The sequence below is a fragment of the Lepidochelys olivacea genome (assembly GCF_965140295.1).
Source record: "Lepidochelys olivacea isolate rLepOli2 genome assembly, chromosome: 1".
Lineage (NCBI taxonomy): Eukaryota > Metazoa > Chordata > Testudines > Cheloniidae > Lepidochelys > Lepidochelys olivacea.
Window position 1 is genome coordinate 11,004,278 of NC_140411.1, and position 22,061 is coordinate 11,026,338.

Below are 22,061 nucleotides of genomic sequence, written 5' to 3' on the forward strand. Positions count from 1 at the left end.
GCCTGCACCCCAACCCAGACCCCCTGCCCCAGCCCTGAGACTCCCCCCAACCCAGAGCCCCCTCCTGCACCCCAAACCCCTCATCCCTAGCCCCACCCCAGAGCCCTCAGCCCCCTGCATGCCAACCCCCTGTCCCAGCCCTAAACCCCCTCGTTTGTGGCCCCACTCCGGAGCCCACACCTGCAGTTAGAACCCTCACCCACTCCTGCATCCCAACCCCCTGCCCCAGCCCAGTGAAAGTGAGTGAGGGTGGGGGAGAGGGAGCTACGGAGGGAGGGGGAATATAGTGAGGGGGGGTGGGGCCTCGGGGAAGGGGCAGGCCCTCGGGGAAGGGGCGGGGCTAGGGTGATTGTTTTTGTGCGGTTAGAAAGTTGGCAACCCTAGAATAGCTAGACCAGGATAGGGCACCTTTGTACTCATATAACTGCATCCACACGAGAGGGTTGTATTGATATAACTATGTACTGGTGCCCTTACAGCCCTACAACTGACTAGTGTAGACAAGGCCTAACTCTCTAGTGTCAGTCTGAGTCCTGAGTTCAATTCCTGGCACTGCCATAGGTTTGCTAGGTGGCCTCGGGCAAATCGCTTAACCCCCCTGTTGCCTGATCCCCAATCTCCAACTTGAGCAGAATGATACATCCTCTGTCTGTTTAGGTTGTAAAGGGCAGGGACTCTCTCTTACGCCCCCAGCAGATAAGAGCTAAGATCCCGGGTCCAGGTTAGGGCCTTGAGGTGCTACAAACCAAGCTCTCCGGAAAGGTCCCAGCTGATGTGCACAGCAGCAGAGTTCATGTACGTTGAGGGGCAGGAAGCTCAGCAGATGCAGGGTGTCTTGGCCTGTCTCCCACTGGGAAGAGGCCCTTTGGCCAGTCCTAGGATGCAGACAGGAAGAGGAAAAGGGATTTGGAAAGTCTCAGAACCAGGGGGTGGGGTCTGTGCGGAGCCAGGCAAAAGGCGTAGTGGCAGGGGCAGGAGAAATGTACAAGGAAGTAGACGCATAAATGCCTGACCAGACTGGAGAGGATGGGGGCATGGTGGAGGGGAAACAGAAATCAGTCCTTGTTTGCTGGGCAGTCAGCCCCAAAGTGAGGGGCCAACAGTGCCTAGCTGATGAGCAGGGTGGGTCTGATCCAGAGCCTAATGGAAAGACTCCTATTGCTTGGTCAGGCTCCTCGTAAACCCTGCCAGTGTCCCTCTAAACCTGCCCCGCCATGCTCCCTGCTATGCCAGCCTTCATCCTGCTTGCTCGCGCTCCCCCTCCCGTGAGGCTGCGTGCCCTAGCCTTGCCCACTGCTCCAGACCCCTGGCAGGTCTGGCCTTGGACCCTGGAACGCCCCACTCCTCCTGTGACTGTCCCCTGGCCCGGGCATGAGGCACGTTGGCAGGGCAGCGTGCTGGTCAGGGAAGCACAGTCGTGTCACGTGTCACATCAGCGACTTGGCAGGTCTCTGGCGCGGGGAGGGACGTCAGGGTGCTGGTACCAGTCTCTGACGGGGGCGGGCAGAGGTTAGGGTGAGTCTCCCAAGGGACTCCCGGGGGTCAGATTTTTCTACTGTGGAGCTTTTTGTACTTACCTCTGAGTCAGCGGGTCCTGGCCACTGTTGGAGACGGGACATTGGGATAGACGGGCCTCGGCTCGGATCCAGTCTGGGCACAGCAGAATTGAGCGCCCTAGAACTGTGTGGTGGTGAAGTTCTTGCAGTCACCGTGAAATGAGGGATGGGCCAAGCAATGCAGAAAGAACTGCCTAAATAGGGCGTCTCCCCATTGCATCCTGGAGCAGCAGTGCCGACCTCCACCCAAATCCCACACTGAACTGAAAGCCCTGGGGACCAGGTTCTCGCCAGCTGCCCCAGCTGTCACACCTGTCCAGCGGCTGGGTGCGGAGCGCAGTTGAAAACGAGCCATTGGAAAAAATATGGCATTTGCTTCCCTTGCTGGTCTCCGTTCCCATGAGCCTCGACTCTCCTGGGAGTGTTTCCAGTTCTCAGCTCGGGGCAGCACGGCTGATCAAACGAATGAGCTGAAGATCTCTTTTTACCCTTGTTCGAGGGCTGAGTCGGTTCTAACTTTGAATTCAGACCCAAATCCTCCACCAAAGGGGATCTTGCTGCCCCTTATAACCGCCTGGCAGGAATAACTGGCTGGCTTTCTAAGCTCAGGACAAGACTCTGCTTAAGTGGCTTTGGTAGGGGGCTGGCTGGCTCTGCGGGTGTGGGGAAGTGGCCAGCTGTTACCATTTCAGAGTTGTATGAAATGAGTCAAATGTCTTAGCCCAGCTCCTAGGGAATAGTGCGGGGATGCAAGTTACCTTGGGCTCTAGCTTGCTGGTGCTGAAACATATACGTGAGCTGCTCTGCGAATGTGAATCTTGAAGGGTGGCTCTTGCTGGCTATTCCTGAAAACACCTTTTCTGTATACACCAACAGTGTTCAAGCTCTGTACGTGGGTGGGACATTGCCCTCCAGTGGTTCACCCACACAGGATAAGGGGCCTACTCCTGCGGGCAGCCAAAGGAGTTCTCCTTTACCTCGAGCTTAGGAACCATGGTTCTAGCCTCACCCCCCTCAGGTGTGCGTGTGTGTCAGAGAGAAATCGATAGAACTGTCTGTCTGCCGCTCACCAGTTCATCTCGCCCTGCTAACTTTGCACCATTGGACACAGGAGGCCAGATTAGCTGGCTGCTGTATCATGGCAGTTCCTAGGTGCTAACTCGGTTGGGTTTCCCATCCTGGATTGATAATTTTCCCCGTAGATCTCAGTGCACAAGGGCAGGGAGGAGGAAGGTATTTTGCAGAACTGGGCTACAAAGTCGTTCTCCTTTCAGGCACCTGTCCAAATCCAGCCTTCGTTAGTGTCTGGCCTGTAGAAATGAGTCTTGACTCCGTCAAGTCCTTAGTGGGCAGGGAGTTTGAATGTTGGTAACCCATGCGAACAGGCTGTCTCTTTGCTGCCTCTTTCTTCCCCCAGTGGCTAGCCCGTGCACCCAGGGCTGTCTGCTACTGCCTCCTAGCCAACGGACCCGGTCCTCTCACTCCAGCAGTAAAGACTCCTGTTCTTAGTATGCTAGGTCCTGAGTTCGGTTCCCTCCGATGCAACCAGACATAGGGCATCATTACACTAGGGCATACATCAGAGCCCTGGGACTCAGTGGGGCTTGAAGATTGTACTGCAGGGGGATCCTTTGAGCCCAGGGCGATCTGACAACTTGCTGGACCCCTGCTCTGTGGATGGCCAGAGCTGCCAATCCAGTGCCTGTCACCTGCATGTGGTTTTTTTACCCAAGATGAGCATGGGAAGGGGGCTGTGTGCAGCCACAGATCTCTGGTGCTCTCCTGAGCTGGATCATTGAGCCTGGCGTGGACAGAATCTCCCTGCTGGGTAACAAAAGGAACTGGGGCAGTGCCCTCCTGGAAACAGGACGACAGCCCTACTTTGGCAGAAACAGCATTTGCAGGGGGATTTCCAAGCTTCAGAAAACTGACTTCTGTATCCTTCCCACGCCTGATCCCCCTGGCTGAATTAGGGTCTAAGTTGATGCAACCTTCCCTTGGTCCAGCCTGATCATTACACTGCTGCCAGGCACTGAGGTGTAATTTGCGGCCCCTTCTTCACTGCCGGTGATCTTGTCTTAGCTGCTCAGGGCTGGGGGGAGAGGCACGTAACAGGTAAGACTGTGTAGGTATAAGTTAGCCCTCTCCCTTGGCCCAGCCTGGTTTCACCCCTTCAGCTTCCCTGGCACCCACTTGCTGCTGTGACTTGTAGATCCCCCGGGTCGGAGCCTGCGTGGGGAGCATGGGGATTTATCGCCGGGGATGCAGCTGGCTCCCAGTGCACAAACCCAAACCCACATACATCCACCCGCACCCACCTTCTTTCCGCTCAGTGGCTGCAGACCGCTCCCCCTGCCCCCCATCCAGGGCCTCGTTGCTACCCAGCTTGCTGTGGCTACAGCACACCAGGGACTGCAGTTGCATTGTGTTTCCCACCCACGCCCTCCCAGCTCAGAGTGAATCATCTCCAGCCGCTTGGCTTTTGTTTAACAATCACAGCAGCGAAGAAAAGCAACGCGCCCCGGACGCTCAGAGTTCTCGTTCTTCAAGGTCTGTCTCTGCCTGCAAACGGAGCGTTCCCTGGATCTTTCAATGAAAATGGGCTTGGGGGTTATTTTCTTTTTAAATGTGATCTGCCACTGATGGCAAACTTCACTCCTGTCACTGATTCCCAGGTGCTGGGAACAGACAATTACCTTGAGAATGTCATTATTGGAATGACACTTTAAATGGAAGACAGTTTAAAAAGTTCGGAGCTGGAAGAGATGAGATTTCAGCCCCACTTCCTGCTGTGCCTGTAGATTGCTTGTGGCATTGCGACTCTCAGAATCATCTAGTCCAGATGGGCTCAGGGCAAGGGGTTGGGGTGCAGGAGGGGGTGCAGAGTGCGGGAAGGGGCTCAGGACAGGGGGTTGGGGTGTGGGGTGCAGGAGGGGTTCGGGGTACTGGTTCCGGCCTGGCACTGCTTACCTGGAGCAGCTCCGGGGTGGCAGCGGTGCACAGTGGGGCTAAGTCAGGCTCCCTGCCTGCCCTGGCCCTGGCCCCGTGCCATGGCTGGCACCTCGTCCCTGCAGCTCCGGGGGGGCAGGGGGGGAGGCAGAGGGCTCCTCGTGCTGCCCTCACCTGCAGGCACGGCCCCCCGTTGCTCCCATTGGCCGTGGTTCCCCGTTCCCGGCCAATGGGAGCAACAGGGGGCGGTGCCTGCAGGCGAGGGCAGCACACGGAGCCCTCTACCTCCCCCAGGGGCCACAGGGACATGGTGCCGGCCGCTTCCGGGAGTGGCATGGGGCCCTCAGCACCACGGGGGTGGAAATCCCACAGGCTGGATCCAAAGACCTGACAGGCCGGCTCCAGCCCGCGGGCCGTAGTTTGCCCACCCCTGCTCTAAACACTGGTTCACATCAGTAATGGAGATGAAGCCTTTCAAGAGATCAGCGGTAAGACTGGATAACATCCCAGGTGTGCAGTGACTGAAGGGTGTTACTATCTGAGGACTAATAGGGACCCTAAATGAAATGAGTTTTCGTTCAGTCTAGTTCTCAATGGTCAGGTGTCCACATCTTTGTAACCAACAGGTGCTGAAAGGCTCCATGTTCCCCCCTTCAGAAGATCCCTTAACAGAGATGGTCTGGACAGCCCTGTGCTCCACTGACACGTGAAGACAAAACCTATTTTCTTCCTGCTCTGGCAACATCTCTCACTGTTGCACACGCTAATGGCTTTCCACCCATTCTGGCTCCATGTTAACACTGAAATGGCAAAAGGGTTTTGTTTCAAAGTGTTCAGACCTGACCCATCTTTTTCTCCTATATTTCTCGTTAAATAATTTCTTTCAACCATTTAAAAACAATGAATTGAAAATATATTTTGGAATCGTTGTGGCTATTCAAATACAATTTTTTACAAAGGCTAAATGCCAGCCGTTTTTTCCAGAAGCACCTTGATTTGTGGGGCGGTGGGGGAAGGCCCTTCCCCGTGGACAACATCTCGGTCAACAAATCTTCCCTGCCCGGGTGGTGGTGTCCACTGGCAATGCTCCGGTCAGCCACTTGATGGCGCTGTGTTGTCGAGCATTCCATATGGGATGTGGTCCCTGGTGAACAAAGGAAACCAAGCTGGCGTGGGACAGAGAAACAACTACATCTGGGTACAAACTGGACTGTAAAGTCTCCAGGGCAGGAACCCATGGTGAGAGGGGAGGCAGCGTGAGGGCAGCGGTGCCATGCTGCAGGTACATGGGGTAGAAATGTGTCCAACTGGATGGCTCCAGATCCTCTGAATGGTTTTTCCTCTTATAACAACATCGGTTTCCCCATCCGCCGCTCAGCGCAGCCATTGCTCATTGGCTGGTTCTCGTGGGTGTTACAGGAGAAGCGGCTCTCCCCGGAGACTGGGGCTAGCCCCTGATTTTCTTCTCCCTGGCTTTCAGGCCTCATCTAGGTCCAGTGTAAAGACATTGACGTAGGGCCCTATCAGCTCTGTCTCTCTTCCCAAAGAAGCGTTGCTGTCCTGCCCCAAAGTCTTTCATTTCTGTCCATTAGCTGGCCCGTTGTAAGGCTAACAGTGCTGCACCCACCCCTAGTGGCATATGTCTGCAGCCAGAGGTAGGCTGCCCGCCCACAGTGTACCTCAAGGCAGGGACTGTATCTTTAAGAAGATTGTACCGTAAGAACTTAAGAATGACCAGACTGGGTCAGACTTAAAGGTCCATCTAGCCCAGTGTCCTGTCTTCCAACAGTGGCTAATGCCAGGTGTCCCAGAGGGAATGAACAGAACAGGTTAATCATCAAGTGATCCATCCCCTGTCGCCCATTCCCAGCTTCTGGCAAACAGAGGCTAGGGACACCGGACCTAGAGAAGGCAGCTGTTCCAGATCAGCAGATCAATTCCAGGCAGGCGGCTGACTCTAGGACACGACTGTTACCCTCTTCCTCCTGGGCGCTTGCTCCCCTGCAGTGGGAATGCACTGCGGGCGACTCACTGCCTTTATACCACATGTGGTATGGAAGCAGCTGCCCATCCCTGGCGTCCCAGTCCTTGGCCCTTCTCTCTTTACAGAGCAGGGCACTGGATCTGCTGGTCACTCAGCTGGGACCCAGCTGGGGGAGAAGAAAGGAGAGTAGCTGTTGGTGACCCGGGACTGGGGGTTAATAATCAAATCTCCCCTTACCCACTCCAGTCCCAGCTACATTGTATGACTGCCCAGTGACTAGCCCGTTGTGCAGAGCCATGTGCAGCCAGGGCCCATTCCAGCTGGGGTATGTAGAGAGCGCTGGGAAGGCAGGGGAGAGAAGGTAGGGCCTGTGGAACCCCTTTGGTTATGTTACGGGGGTTTGGCTCCCTCTTACACATGGCTTTGTCCTTGGGAAGTGAGCCCCGGAGGCAGCTCTCGCCGTTCCTGGGGCCCTCGCAGGGCTGGAGGCTGAAGAGACGACTTGGACTTGGGCAGGAAGCAACTTGTGAAAAGTCCACTGCTCAGTCAGCAGACGCCGCGCCATGGCCCTGCCGCTGGGTCTGCGTGTGGGGATTCTCTCCTGAGGCTGCTGAGGATAGCCAGACCCCGGGTCTCTTGGGCTCCCAGGCTAACCCCGTCTGCACTGCGTAGTGTCACTAGGCAGGGTTTCTCTCAATCCTGGCCTGGCCGAGACTGGTGCATGCATTCTGCCCCCCAGCTCCAGCTTCGTATGAACTCAAAGCCAGACCTAGATCATTCTTGCTGATGGTTACATCAGACAGAGCCCAGGATTCAGATACACACCCCAGCAGGTGCAGGGCCAATCGCCGATTGGGGCGCATAGAGGGATACAGCGCTGCGGAAAGGCTTGATGAGAAAGATCTATTAGCAGCATCTATTGGCCTAGAGGTGTAGGGTGTATTGCATTGTTCATCCGGCTTTAGGTTTAATAAAGTTGGTGTGCACACCCAATGGCTTCTTGTGTGCTGCTCTTAACAAGTTGGTATGGGAGGAGCAGAAAACTCCAAGCAGCTGGGGTGGTATGAAAATGGGAGTGGTGATGGCTATAAAGGGGAGCTGGAAGGGAAGGAGCCCGGAGATGTAGGTTGGCAGAGCCACTTAGCCAAGGGTGTCAAACACCCCCCCCCCCCGGGAGAATTTCCTGAATGGCAGAGCCCTGTGCTACAGAATCTCAGCTTGCATTTAAAAATCAACACCTACGATCCTAGCCCTCCTGCTTACAGCGCTACAGATCCCAAGCACAACTGATGCCGTGCTGCCTTCCTGAGTCTGCAGACAGGCTCAGACAATGGCTCGGAGTAGTACAGAGTTCCCTGCCCAACTGACTCAGAAGTTTATGGTGAAAACGAAATATTAGCAAATGGGAGAGGGGTATGGCATTCCCCTGGGTACAATCTGGACAGTTGAACAGCTGTGGCTTCTCAGCACTCGAACCTTTCACGCTGAACTTTGCTGGGAGAACAACCACACACAACCTCCAGAATGCAAAATCACTCCCAGCTGAATGATATGAGTGTCCTAGCCAGCCACTCCTCCATTACATTGCAGAGTGACACCAGCAAATTCCCAGTCCCAGACTTGTCCCCAGAAACGTGTGTCTTGTACTGCTCAGCACCCTCCTGGACAATACAAGCTCATAGAAAGTCCATCTTTTCATTAATAGAAAATGATATGCACAAACACTGTTATCTCAAATGAAGATTCCCAAACACTTCAATCCACACACACACTGGTTTAGATAAAACAAGTTTATTGAACTACAGAAAAATAGATTTTAAGTGATTACAAGTAAGGAGGCATAAAAGTCAGATTTGGTTACAAAGAAATAAAAGGTAAAATTCAAATGAATATCTAACTTAACAAGCTAAGTGAATTTAAAGCAAAAAGATTTTTCTCACCACATGATCACGGCAGTCTGGCTGTTTTCTCCCCCAGTTCAATGATGCTTTCTTTGTCTTTCAAACGTTGTTGATGCTGTGAGTAAACATGAGGAGAGAGAGGTGATTTGGGTCCTCTGTTCTCCCTTCTTATAGTATTTCTCTTGTTTGAGAATCATCTTGTGTAAATTTCTCACTCACACCCCTCTTCCTTGATTTGTTGACACCTGGCGGAGGAGTCCATTTGCCTTTTGTCTCTGAGGAACTGGTTTGGGCTGTGTTGCCAGATTTGGAACCTGCCTTAATAACATCATACAGTAGAATCTTAAAACTTTACATACAATGTTGCCACACATATGTTAGCAGGACAATAATAATCAGAAAATTATGAGTTTTCAAATGACACCTCACAAGGCCTATGTTGTACAAGATTTATCATAGTTTTGTGAAAGTGGTGAACATAAGGATATGGACTGCCACGGGGAAAGTGACAGGAGTTGCTGCAGGGAAGCAAATGCAGAAGGAAGAACTGAAGAAACGCAAAGACAGGGAAGAGGGAGAGAAGCAGAGAAAGGAAGAGAAATAAAGGGTGGGACTAGCAATGATCCTAAAGGGAAAACGCTTCCCCCTGAGTGCTGTTGATTATGACAATAAGGTCCTATACAAGTAAGAGTTCCTACGCAAAGACCAGATTCCACTTCATCTGAAAGAGGATGGTGATTGCTGTGATGTGGACTGAGAACCACCAAACCCCATTGGACACTAATTACTTCCAGCCAGCACACCGGGGCAGGATTTGAATGTCTAGTTTGTAGGTGAAACACTCTGCAGTCACCTCCAGCCCCTTGAGCTGGCCATGGCCCCCTACTAACCTTAGCCAGAAGCTTTAAAAATGGGGATCTTCTAATAACTAGGAAGGGAATTCATGATCTCCCAAGGGAGCTGTTCCAAGGCACCCCGTTTATCAGCCTCTGTCTTTTGGGGAAGGACACTGGGTACATCTCTCGCCAGTGGTCCTTGGCGAGTGGTCGATGGAGGATAATGCTGCTCGGGCTGTCCAGCAGCTTCTCTGCAAATGTTTTAAGGGCCTGGTCCTATACAGCTGAGGCAGGCTGGGGAAGCACATTCAGTCAAGACAGGAAACCTATTAGCAGACCCTCTGAAATGCACCCCAGAGTGTCTCTGAAAGGGGAGTGTGTGCTGGGTTGGGACACAGGAGATACAGTTTAATTCTTAGCTCTGCCGCAGACTCTCTGGGAGACCCTGGCCAACTATGGGGCCTGTGACTCTCAGTTAAACCGATCTGCTTCCACCAAGCAGAGGGCACCATGTGGACCTGCCAACACACAGCCATGCTAGTTCGCTGCGGGATGAATGAACTGAGGCTTGATGCGGGTGAGCGATGGGAGCTCCCGCAGCAAGGAGGTGGCTACACTGGAAACCGCGACCCAGAAGTCCTGACTTGCAAGGCAGCTGTTTCACCTTTTAGAATGTGACGCATCTCCTTGTCACTCCAGGAGTGCAGCCCCGAGTCTTCCCAAATTTAGACTCCAGCAACTTACCCGCTCTATCTGGAAGGAAAAGAAACTGAGCCCAGAGAGCTAATTCTCCAGTATGTGGTTAAGCCAAATGCCCTTCCCTGGTTCCGGCCCTTCATGGGGACAATTTTCTCCCTCCAATGGGCTGCCATTGCGCCTCACGCTGTAGGTCCAACGCTGGGCTCTTTAAACGTGACGGAGAACAGAAGCGTCGTAGGGCGGAATCGAAAGTGACCTTGCAAAGAGCAGGGTTAAGAACAGGATGCTACGGATGTGCAGGAGGAAGAGATAATGGGAGCAGGCCGGACAGCCCGTTAGTGAGGGAACAGCGGGGCAGGGAAGCTGCAAATGGTTTATCTTTAAAAAGAAGGCTTCATTTTTTTCTGCAGAGCGATGGTCCCTGATGCCGTAGGGCTAGCTGTGAACTCGGATAAGTTACTGCTCTTTTACTGCCGTCACCGCTGAGATCAGGGCCCTGTTGTCCTGGCAGTTGCATGGATGCCTAGTGGGAGGTAATAGATTAGATGCTCCCAGGGTAAGCTGGGAAATGGATATGGGGGGAGGTCACACAGCTGGTCAGGGGCAGAGATGAGAATAGAACCGAGGTCTCCTGACCTTCAGTTCAGAGCCCTGGCATCTGGTTCACGCTGCCTCAGCATCCTGTGACACTGTCTGTATTGGCTAAGTCAGTGAGTCTGACAGCCTGCAGCCACCCAGGAGAGAGACGATATTGTATCCAAGCTGTAGGCCCTTGGAACGTGGCTGTACCACCTCCCCCGGCAGGGCTGCTCAGGATGCCAGCTCCTCCGGCTGCACAAGCATCGGGCCCTGCTCCGTGAGCTAGAGCAGGATCTCTGTCCACAGTAAAACCCCAAGGACCGACAGCGAGTGGTTCCAGCCTGCCAAAGGCAGCCGTGCTCAGACACGCCCGCCCAGACAATATCATACGGCACAGCAGCGGAAGCTGGCTGATGGATGCACGGTGACTCCTTTCTCCCGTAGTCCTCTTTGCCTGGCTCACAGCCGGTTTGGTTCCCGCAAGTAAACAGGACTCTGTGACTTAGCCAAGATCTCAGCCAACTTTATTATAGCACTGCCCACCCCAGAGTTTACAGTCTACGGGCAAAGGACATTTTCGGAAGACCAAGTGGTTGGTCTAGTCCAATGTCGTGGCCCTTCTTGGACTGGTGCTGTTATCCCTTCGCTGGGCCTCTAATAATTTAGATTTAGAGATGGAAAAGCCTGGTGGAGCAGCAGCCTCTGCCAGTGCAGGATTGGTTCTCCCTTGCACCTTTTCTAAGTGCCCTTCTCAGCGTAATCTTATGTCCCAAATTGCTCCATAGAACTTTTTCAGCATTTTTTCCCCCATTCCTTACATGTCGTAATGCTGTGTCTGCTCTGTTGCCTGCAGCTGCACGCTGAGCAGAGAGATTTTCATGGAGATGTCGATGGTGATGTGCAGGCCACTTTCCCTGAGTGGTTAGTTGAGCTTATTCCCTCCCATGTGCATTGCTTTGCATTTGCCAGCATTGGATTTCACTTGTCATGATGTTGCTCATTCACTGAGCTTGGATAGGTCCCTCTGAAGTTCTTCAGTCTTCTCCGGTGTCAAGTCACCGAAATAAGGGTTTGATCCAAAACCTTTGGAAGTAAAGTGAAGCCTGGCCATGGACTTCACTTAGCTTTGGCTCATGCCTTAATTCTGGGCCATCTGCAAACTTTGTCGGCTTACGACTTGTTGCCTTGTCGAGATCATTAATAAAATGCAGCCCTACGAGGTGGAAGGAGTGGGTGCCATCGGGGGAGCGACTGGGGCAGGTTAATCTGTCACTGGCCTAAAACTCCTGTAAAAACCTGCAACCCCCAAAGGACAATGGCTCGGGAGGCTGAACAGCTCCTTGGTTTTAGCAGCATTTGCGACTCCACAGCAACGAGTTCTGCTGTGACTTTGTCGGGATGAAATAGCTTTGGCCTTAGCCCCAGGTCTGATGATTTGACTCCACATAAGGAGGGAGCTGGGTGCTTGAACTGACAATTTGCTGACTCGTCATGGGACACTTCTGTTTCTCAGGCGGGGATATCACGCCGAGAGCAGCTGACGCTGCTGTGAAATGGATGGCAGGCATCTGCGGGGTGGGGACTGCTGGCTACTTTAGGAGAATATGTTTCCTTTTTTCTGCAGCCTGCTAATGAAGGGAGGAAACATCTTGGCTTTGGGTTTTGTAAGAAATGAAGACCCTCTAAGAAGACACAATGGGCATTCCAACCCTAAGCTGTATGGAGCCCCTGGCTCTGGGACAGTTCAGATCTAGAACCAAACTCTGGGGCCTGAGCCACATCTCGAGACTGTACAAATCCTCCGTGATGCAGGTTGCAGACCCACACTAAGGCTACGGGGGTGATGGAGCAGGCCTGGGCCGATCAAGCAGCTGCAGAGCGTGCTGCATATGGAGGACTTGCTTAAGAGGGGACGCTGCAGGCAAGCTGGGGGATTGTGATGGAGAGGCTGTCTGTGGGTAGGAAGCCAATCAGTAGCTTCTGGGACAGAGGAATCCACAGTGGGGCCTGGGCTGTGGGTACAGCCCGACCAGGTGCCTGACCCCTTTTCCCCTTCCATTCCCCCCCACAAAGAGGAATCACTGCACATTGGGACGGGGGCTGGGGAAGCCCCGATTGTCTGAATAATTTAGACTGCTTGAGCAACCTTCCGCTGTGCCGTGACCATGACCGAAACCGCGGGGAGAACAGAGGAGGTAGGAAGTCGCCAAGGGGAGGTTGGTCTGTGGTATCAGCTAGAGGGGTCTGAGACTCTTCTCACCTCTTCCCCCTCGGGCCCTGGCCTGGGACCTATTGGAGAGGGAGGGCCCGGGTCCCCCAACTGTTCCCTTGCCCTTGTCCGACCATGGGAACCTGGAGACTGTAACTTGGCCGCCAGCCCCTCAGGTTGCCCGATAAGGCTACCGCAGGATTCTGGGATTGCGGAGCCATGGCCAGCCGGCCCCTAAGTGAACCCTGCTCTCCCCTTGTTTGACGAGAGGTGGCTTCCAGGTTGTCTATGAACACACGGGGATTTGTGATTGGTTGCAAGTAGTGCTCATCTGCTGCATTGTGAACCCAAACACCAGCGCACGGGGGCTCAGTGAAGAGAGACGGGACTGGAAGTTAGGACCCTGCTTCCGTTCCGTGCCCTGCAAGTGACTCCAGGCCGGTCATGCGGGGGAAGTGGTTTTGAGATCCAGGGCAGAAAAGTGCTATTCTGGGCACTGCAGTAGTGGCCGGAGGCCTTGTTAATCTGGGCACTGTGCACCTGCAGAGGAAGAGATGGTCCCTGCACTAAATCTAATTTAAGACAAGACTTGACAAGTGGATGTACCAAGCGATCCCTGGGGAGAGGGTGATGAGAACACAGGACTGCATAGGCTAGCTCTAGGGTGACCAGACAGCAAGTGTGGAAAATCGGGACAAGGGGTTGGGGGGTAATAGGAGCCTAGATAAGAAAAAGACCCCAAAATCGGGACTGTCCCTATAAAATCGGGACATCTGGTCACCCTAATCAGCTCAGTGCACTGCAGGTGTCAAGTCAAAAGGTTTTGTTGTTGAGGGTCTCCAGGTCTAAGCACAAAGGCCCGAATGCTTCCCTCTTACACAGAGTCAGAGCTCCACCTGGGTGAGTGGAATTTAACCATATGTTGTTAGAATTAGTGCATGAGAACCAGGAAGTGAAACTGACCAGTCTGGCTTCATCAGCCAAAGGGAGTGAAATGGAAATAAAGGAAACAGATGACGGCAGTGGAAAGAGATTATTTTAAAGATTATTGATATTATTGTAAAGGGTTCCCTCATACACACGCAGCTGGGTGAGGGCTGGTTCTCCACTCACACCTGATTAACAGCGTACCTCTGCCAAAGCCTCTTATGGGCCTCAGCCAAGTCAAGGGCTCCATTGTGCTCTAGGCATAGTAAATGACAGAGCCTGTCCCCACTTGTTGTATCCTTGTAACGAGGCCTGGCTGAAAATTGACTTTCATGGGAGCTAGCTGTGGTTCTTCCGTCAGCTGGGCTATATCGCCCATCATGCCTCAGAGCCAGGGACTCCCATGATGCAATGCCTCCCCTCTGCAAGAAGGGGGACTGAGGTGCATCATGGGTGATGTAGACTGATCTGGGAAACGGAAATATTTGGGGTTTTCAGCCTAAAATGTTTTGGTACTCACATTTGTGCAGAAAATAAACATCTTCTGTGGGAAGAGAGCCCCCGTCTGTAATACTGCGGGGAGCTGAGGAGAGTCAAGCTCGGGATATTTGAATAGCTTCAGCATCTGCCTGAGAAATGGAGATTTGCCTCCTGCCTGTGGGAAGGATCAAGTGGCCCCGTCCCCAAACCCTCTGACTTTAGCTAACCACTCAGCTACACCAGTAGCCCTTCATTCACTGGAGAGCAGCTCTTCACACTGGGCTAGCAGTTCTCAAACCGCGCGCACAAGAACGGGCCACTGCTGTCCTTTTCGAGAATTAAAGCGAGACCTTTAAAGACCTCTGGTGCTTGCCTGGCTGGTTCTTGCTGATGTGCTCAGGAGCTAGTTGATCACCCTGTGTGCAGTCGGGAAGGGATTCCCCCCAGGTCACATGGGCACTGACCTTTGGGGGTGTTTTTTTCTCCTTCCTCTGCAGCATGTGGGGGCAGGTCACTCGCTATCATCGGGGTATGTCTCATTTAATTATTTCCCCGCCATGGCAGGGGCCTCGGGCATTGGTGCACCTTGGAGCCTCCTGTTCTCTGCCTGTGGCGTAGTCCAGTCTCCTGTGGGCTGTAATACGTTGCTCTGATTTGGGTTGCTGGGTTTATATACAGGAGGCCAGACTGGGTGACCTAGTCCCTCCTCTTTTCCATTGTCTCCTAAAGGCGCATTGAACTTGTTCTGTTCAGATGTGGTCCATTACGCGTCACTGTACTGTTTGAAGCTTATCTAACGGACTCATGTGGCTGCATCCATGCCCACCAAGGCTTCCCCCTTCGGCCTACCCAGCCCGGGCCTAGTAGGTGAATAAACGGGCTGTGTCAGGCCAGCAGGGGGCGAGAGGGACAGGGGCTGTAGCATCTCTGCTCACCTGTGCAAAAGCCAGGAGTCATCGGGAGGGTTGAAACCCAGGCCCTCAAACACCACACGGCTGACATCTGCTGCTTGCGTTAAAGGAGTAACTCCCTCCGCTGGCAGCAGTGGTAGGCTGTATTCACTAGAGGGGGATGTGACACACTCTGTGTTCGTGTACATTCCGGTATGGCATGACTGAAGCTCGGATGTGCGCCCGAAGCATGAGGGGAGCTCTGACCTGCACCCAAATTAGAAGCCCGTGCTGGTTACAAGGCACCTACTTTCCCCAGGCGGAGAGCTTTGTGAAGCACTGGGAGGCCGTGTATTGCGGTAGCCATGTTCCACTCCAGAGGTGGCTGCATTTCAGCTGTGGGGAGGGGGAGCAATTCCAGTCTCTCCTCAGTAAAGCCCTTTGGATGCAATGTGCTGCAGGGGAAGGTGGTTGTTAATAAGAGGCTGACCGGGGGTGAGTTCTGGGGGCAGCACTGGAGTGAGACCGGTTGTGCATTGTCCTGCAAGCCAAGCAGCCAGAGTGGGATGGGTTCTACCCAAACCCAGCTGTCTGGCATCAGAAAGAGAAGGGTCACTGAGCATTTCCAGGAAACCCAAACTCCCCTGCGTGGAAATGTGCAACCTGGCCAGCTGCCGAGCACACACACGCTCTGGAGTTCACAGGCCACAAGCAGAGCCAGCCCCCTGCTCTCACGCAGCTCTGGGCAGCTGGAGTGGAGATGATGATGATGATTGCCTGAGCCTGTTCCCCACACTGGCTGCAGCAGCTGTGTACGGCTCCGTCCTGAGCTGTGCAAGCCTGGAGTAGGAGGCAGTGTTGCTCAGAGCCGAGCGAGGGTGGATCTCTCTCCCTAGAAGCAAGAGGGGAAGCTGTCAGTGGGAGAGATGGAGCAGCCGTGTCTGAGAGCAACCTCCCTCTAAGGGATCCTCTGTGTGTGTGTGTGTGTGTGTGTCCCTGTGCCTTGGATTCCCGCCTGTGCCCGTAATCTCATGGCTGGTTTTACATCCGTGCACAACAGCTGGGTCTGTTCCATTCTGTGATCTCCAGAAACAAAGGCACTTCAGAGCTGGACGGACACACGCCCAGCCGCCTTGTTGTTATTAGACACGGAGGAAGGCGACAGCCCCGTGGAGTTCGCTGCGTCGTCTGCAGCTGGGGTTTGTGTGGGTGAGAGCGCGAGCAGCAGTTCCTGCCGAAAGAGACCGCTTCCTTGGCTCCAAATTAACATCTAGTAATTTTCCACACCTCTCTGCTCCTTCTCTGACTCCCTGACAAGTGGCTGGAAGGTTGGCCTGGGCCATGGGAGACAAAGGAACCAGGTTGGTTAATATATATATTTTTGCAATGTGGGTTATTCTGCTGCAGATGGTGATTCTTGCTCTTGCATTATTTGGATATTTGCTGGACTGTAGATACCGCTAAGGAGCTGTCATTCAGCCTGCTAATCCCAGTGCATTTCTATCCACTAGGATTTTTTCGGGGGGGAGATCTAGGCATTTGCTTTGTGTGCAGAGCTGCAGAGCTGTGTGTGGTATTTAATGGCACAGGAGAGAGAATGCAGACTCCAAGCAGTCCGCTCTCAGATGAGGCGTTCTCTACCTAATGCACATTAATAGCCCAATGAATCACACATTATCCTGGGCTCTCGCTCTCGGTAGGCATCTGCCGCTAGCCAGGGTGCCCAGCGTACGTCGCTTTGTTCGACTGGAGCGCTGCAGCTCCAGCCCTTGGGAGATGAGACAGCGTAGGCTGGAAAAACTGGACTTTTCAAAAGTGGGTGGCCTCCTTTGGGTTTTCTCCCTGGCCTGATTCCCCGAGGAAGAGACGAATAGACCGGCGGCGGTTTTGCAACGCGCAGCTCCCTCTCCCGGGCTGTTTGCTGGGGTTGTTGACATGCTGGGGCAGTTGGGAGGTGGTCACATTTTTGAGGGGCAGGCTGCATTTCCCAGCTCGGGCTTTGCCTGGACCCAGTCCAGGGCAGTGTGGGCTGCTAAGGAATCCTTGTGCATGTTGATTTCCTTTCGGAGCCAAGCCCCTGCTGGTCTCTTGCCTGGGGGAGCAGGGCTGGCTCCCCTGTTCAGTCAGGGATTGCACAGCTGCTGGCTGGGGGGTCTGGGGAAACTGGTTCCGTGCCCCCCCCTGCAAATCGCAATAGCTTTCCCATCTGATCTCTCCGGAACACAAAGCAAAGGGGATCAGGGCTGATTGGCTCCAGGCCACGTTTAGATTCATGGCCCGGTCAGTGAGAGCAGATGGACACAACACTGTCCCTGCAATTGTCTGGCGTGGTTTGGGGTTTTGCCGTCTCGTCTGGGAGCGTGCAGGGCTGTGCCATGGCGGGGTCCCTTTGGGGAGGGGGTTAATGGTCACCCCCCACTTCCTGTTCATGTGAGGTGCTGCTGGCTCGCTGGGCAATGTTGTGGTGAGCCATGGCTCTCATGTGGCCCTCATTCAGCAGCATGTGCAGCATTACCCAGTTGGCTTGGCCAGAAGCTGGGAATGGCCGACAGGGGATGGATCACTTGATAATTCCCTGTTCTGTTCATTCCCTCTGGGGCACCTGGCATTGGCCAGGGGCCTTGTAGTGGGTGTTTGGAGTTGGTGCTGGGGAGAGTCTCCCGGGGACAGCTATCAGCCCTGGGCAACTTGAACTTCACTGCTGCTTCCCACGCCGGACCTGATGCTCATAGGTTTGGATCCGGGTGCATGTTTCAAAATCCCCTCCCAGCGCTGCCCCTCCTCCTCCTCCTCTTCCTCAAGGGAGGATGGTCCAGTGGCTAAGACGCTGGTCTAGGACTTAGGAGCTGTTAGTTCAATTCGTGGCTTTACCACAGACTCCCTATATGACCTTGGACACTGCGCCTCTCTATGCCTCAGTTTCCTCACCTGCAAAATGCAGATAAGAATCCTCCCTTTTCCCCACCCACTCCTTGCAAGCTCTAGAATAGGGACTGTCTCTTACTATATATGTGTACAATGTGTCCTCATCTCAGAGTGCAGAGGTTTTAGGAGCTAGGCCAGCCACAAAAATTAGGTCCAGGTAACGGTTCCAGGTCCTTTTCCCTCAGTGGATTATTCTATACACCTAAAAATTGATTCACCCATAACTAAAATGCACCTGTTGTTTTACTCATAACTGAAATGCAGCCACTTCTGGGGTGGGATTGTGGCAGCTGGTTAACAGCTCATAACAACACTACACAACAGTGTGGGAAAAGGAGACTACCCTAATTTCTAACCCCAGACCTGCCCATCTCGGGACTGCCGTCCCACAGCAGTTCCTTGCTAAGAAGTACCATACGTTGCATTATTATTTATGTGTATTGCGGTAGCACGTAGAAGGCTCCGTCGTGGGCCAGAGCCCCATTGTGCTAGGTGCTTTTATAAACACGAGAGGGCCTTGTGCCAGGCCCTGAAAGCAGTTCTACTGGCGTGACTATACCGACCTGATGGATGTGTTCGTTGATGCAACCGAGGAACTGTCAGACTGGATCCCAAAGTTCAGCCTGAGGGAAATTTTCAAGGCACAAATGGAAATGCCTTTGAAAGTTCCCCCCTTTGTGTTTGAAATAAAAAGGGGTAGACTGGAGACTTTCCTTTCGCTGTTAGCAGTGTAGGGCCTAAGCCACACACTGGAGCAGTTGAGAGTCCATCCAGCACAGGGTGTTGGTACCTGTGTGTATGCGTGCTCACACACACTATGGCTAGCGGGATCTGTTTCCACGAACTGGAAGAACTAGTCAGCAACGAGAAGTACACAAGGTCCGAAAGACTCTTTCAGTTTCCCATGAGACTAGAACCTTGGGTGAGATCCGATGGTTGCGTGGCTCTTAAACCCTTTGATAACACAGGGCCAGCCCTCGTGGCCAGCCCCGCAGGTAGCCTGTGTGCATATGTACACAAACACACACTCTCCTTCCAGCCATGGGAGGGAAAGGGTGAAGGCTGTCCAGCCTGATGCTTTGTAGTCACTAAGCTAAGGGAAGGAATAGGATTCTTCTCCTGACAGGTTTCCCTTTCACCGGGACCCCCTTTCTGCACTGCTGTGTTGTGAGTAATAATTTAGGCCTCAGGTACTTAAGGGGCCGTTGCTTCCCATATGTTGCTCCAAGCACCTGAGCTCCCCTGGCCTCTCTCTGCTCTCCGCTGGAGACCAAGCTGGGGCAAGTTCAGCTGCCCAACCGTCCCCTCCCCCATGAGGAAAGTGCCATCGCACCTGGGGAAACTGAGTCACTGAGGTTATTGTGCTGAGAAGAGCCGAACTCTGCGGCCTGTAGGCTTGGGGCACCCTGCCTCCCTCCCTGCGGCACTATTCTGTGGACTGAATCCTTTATGCCCAAGGTACTTAAGGGACCGTCTCACACTCCTTCCATCGAGCCGAGACAGCTGGGCTTCCTCTGCCCTGACGTAGCTGATTCGAGTCTGTGCAGGGCCAGTCAGGCTGGGATGTCTCTTGTAACCCCTTCCGCGACCACACACGAGGAGAGGGTGGGTGTTAGAGTCCAAACACCTCAGGAGCACAGCGATTAACAAATCCAGCTGTGAGGTCGCGGCTGTCACTAGGGTCCGCATCATGGCCATTCTGACCTCCACGGGGCAACAGGACTAGAACCTGGGTCGTCTTTTCCCCCAAGTGCTTAAGCTAAAGGAGACTCTCTCGTGGCCATTTGCAGTAAAGGGGGAGTGACACGCACTTGAGCAGTTCTGATTCCACCGAGTGGGGGACGGCGGCATTGGCCCATATACATTATCAGTTCAGGATGACACGGCCAGCTGCTGGGCCCGGACTGGATCCTATCGGGGCAGGATTGCCCAGTGGGAGACTGGAGGCCTCAGTGCCTGTGGGAGACTGGGGGTAACCTCTCCAGTCAGGGGACACAGAGCCCCCTGCCCCCGTTACTGCTGGAGCCGGAGCCCAGGAAGGCTGCATCAGTGGGGCTCGGGTTCCCGGGGCAGTGACCCCAGGGGCTGATTCATTCCCAGATACACGGAGTTACTCATGGGGGAGGCATTCACAAGTGAGGGCTACCCCAAACTCCAGTGTGTGTGTGTGGGGGGGGTGTCATACCCAGTGTGTCAATGTGTGTGTGTGTGGGGGGGTCATACCCTGTGTGTGTGGGGGTCATACCCAGTGTGTCAATGTGTGTGTGTGTGTGGGGGTCATACCCAGTGTGTCAATGTGTGTGTGTGTGTGTGTGGGGTAGACGCTATACCCAGTGTGTGAGTGTGTATGTGGGGGGGGGGCGAAGATGCCGTACCGTGTGTGTACATGCATGTGCGGGGAAGGGAAGTGCTGTACCCAGTGTGTCAGTCTGTGTGTGTGGGGGGGCGGGGTGCCATACCATGTGTCAGTGTGTATGGGGGGGAAGGCACTGCACCCCGTGTGCGTGTGTGCGTGTGCGTGTGCAGGGGATGGGGGCGTTGTACCCAGCGTGTCAGTGTGTGTGTGTGGGGATGCCGTAGTACCCAGTGTGTGTGTTTGTATGTGGCGGGGAGGCGTCGTACCCTGTGTGTGTGTGCGTGCACGGGGGAGGGGAGGGGGCACCATGCCCAGCGTGTGTGCGGGGTGGCGCTATACCCAGTGTGTGTGTGTGGGGGGGCAGGGTGCCATACCATGTGTCAGTGTGTATGGGGGGGAAGGCACTGCACCCTGTGTGCGTGTGCGTGTGCAGGGGATGGGGGCGTTGTACCCAGCATGTCAGTGTGTGTGTGTGGGGATGCCGTAGTACCCAGTGTGTGTGTTTGTATGTGGCGGGGAGGCGTCGTACCCTGTGTGTGTGTGCGTGCACGGGGGAGGGGAGGGGGCACCATGCCCAGCGTGTGTGCGGGGTGGCGCTATACCCAGTGTGTGTGTGTGGGGGGGGTGCCGTACCCAGTGTGTGTGTGTGGGGGGTGGCACCATGCCCAGTTTGTGGGGGGGTGGCACCGTACCCAGTGTGTGTGTGGGGGGGTGGCACCATGCCCAGTTTGTGGGGGTGGCACCGTACCCAGTGTGTGTGTGGGGTGGCACCATGCCCAGTTTGTGGGGGGTGGCGCCGTACCCAGTGTATGTGTGTGGGGTGGCACCGTACCCAGTGTGTGTGGGGGGGTGGCACCGTACCCAGTGTGTGTGTGGGGGGGTGGCACCGTACCCAGTGTGTGTGTGTGGGGTGGCACCATGCCCAGTTTGTGGGGGGGTGGCACCGTACCCAGTGTGTGTGTGGGGGGGGTGGCACCATGCCCAGCGTGTGTGCAGGGTGGCGCTATACCCAGTGTGTGTGTGGGGGGCGGCACTGTACCCGCTGTGTGTGTGTGGGCGCCGTACCCAGTGTGTGTGTGTGGGGGGGGCGGCACTGTACCCGCTGTGTGTGTGTGGGCGCCGTACCCAGTGTGTGTGTGGGGGGGTGGCACCATGCCCAGTTTGTGGGGGGGTGGCGCCATACCCAGTGTGTGTGCGGGGGGGCGGTGCTGTACCCAGTGTGTCAGTGGGGGGCATCATACCCACCGTGTGGGGGGGCAGCACCTTACCCAGTGTGCCAGGGCAGCAGGGGTGGAGGGTCTCCGTACCTGGTGCGGGTCAGTGTGTGGGTGTCGGGGGGGGGGGGTTATGTATCCTTGGCACAGAACATCCCTCGTGCTGGGCCCTCGGGAGAAGGTCCTGCTAGGTTGAAGAGAAAAGGGCGAGCTTCCCCTGGCTTGGCGCACACCGTGAATACTGCGCGCAGTTCTGGTCACCCATCTCAAATAAGGTATATTGGAACTGGAAAAGGTACAGAGAAGGACAACCAGAATGGTGAGGGGTAGGGAACAGCTTCTGCATGAAGAGAGATTAATAAGACTGGGACTTTTCAGCTGGGAAAAGAGATGACTAAGGGGGGATATGACAGAGGTCTATAAAATCATGACTGGAGTGGAGACAGTGAATCAGGAAGTGTTATTTACCCCTTTCCGTAACACAAGAACCAGGGGTCACCCAATAACACGAATAGGCAGCAGGTTTAAAACAAACCAAAGGAAGTATTTCTTCACT

At 54.3% G+C, this 22,061-nt stretch overlaps 1 protein-coding gene across 3 annotated transcripts in view; it reads left to right on the forward strand.

The window, feature by feature from the left end:
- Positions 1–15,727: 15,727 nt before the first annotated feature.
- Positions 15,728–22,061, forward strand: part of ARRB1 (arrestin beta 1) — a 202,473-nt gene continuing 196,139 nt past the window's right edge. For 2 of the 3 annotated variants that reach the window (XM_084626225.1, XM_084626226.1), the window contains exon 1: positions 15,728–16,371. In XM_084626225.1, coding sequence (XP_084482351.1) covers positions 16,352–16,371 — 20 coding nt within the window. In that variant the 5' untranslated portion in view covers positions 15,728–16,351. The remainder of the gene's footprint in view (positions 16,372–22,061) is intronic. The other variant, XM_084626227.1, reaches the window with a different exon arrangement.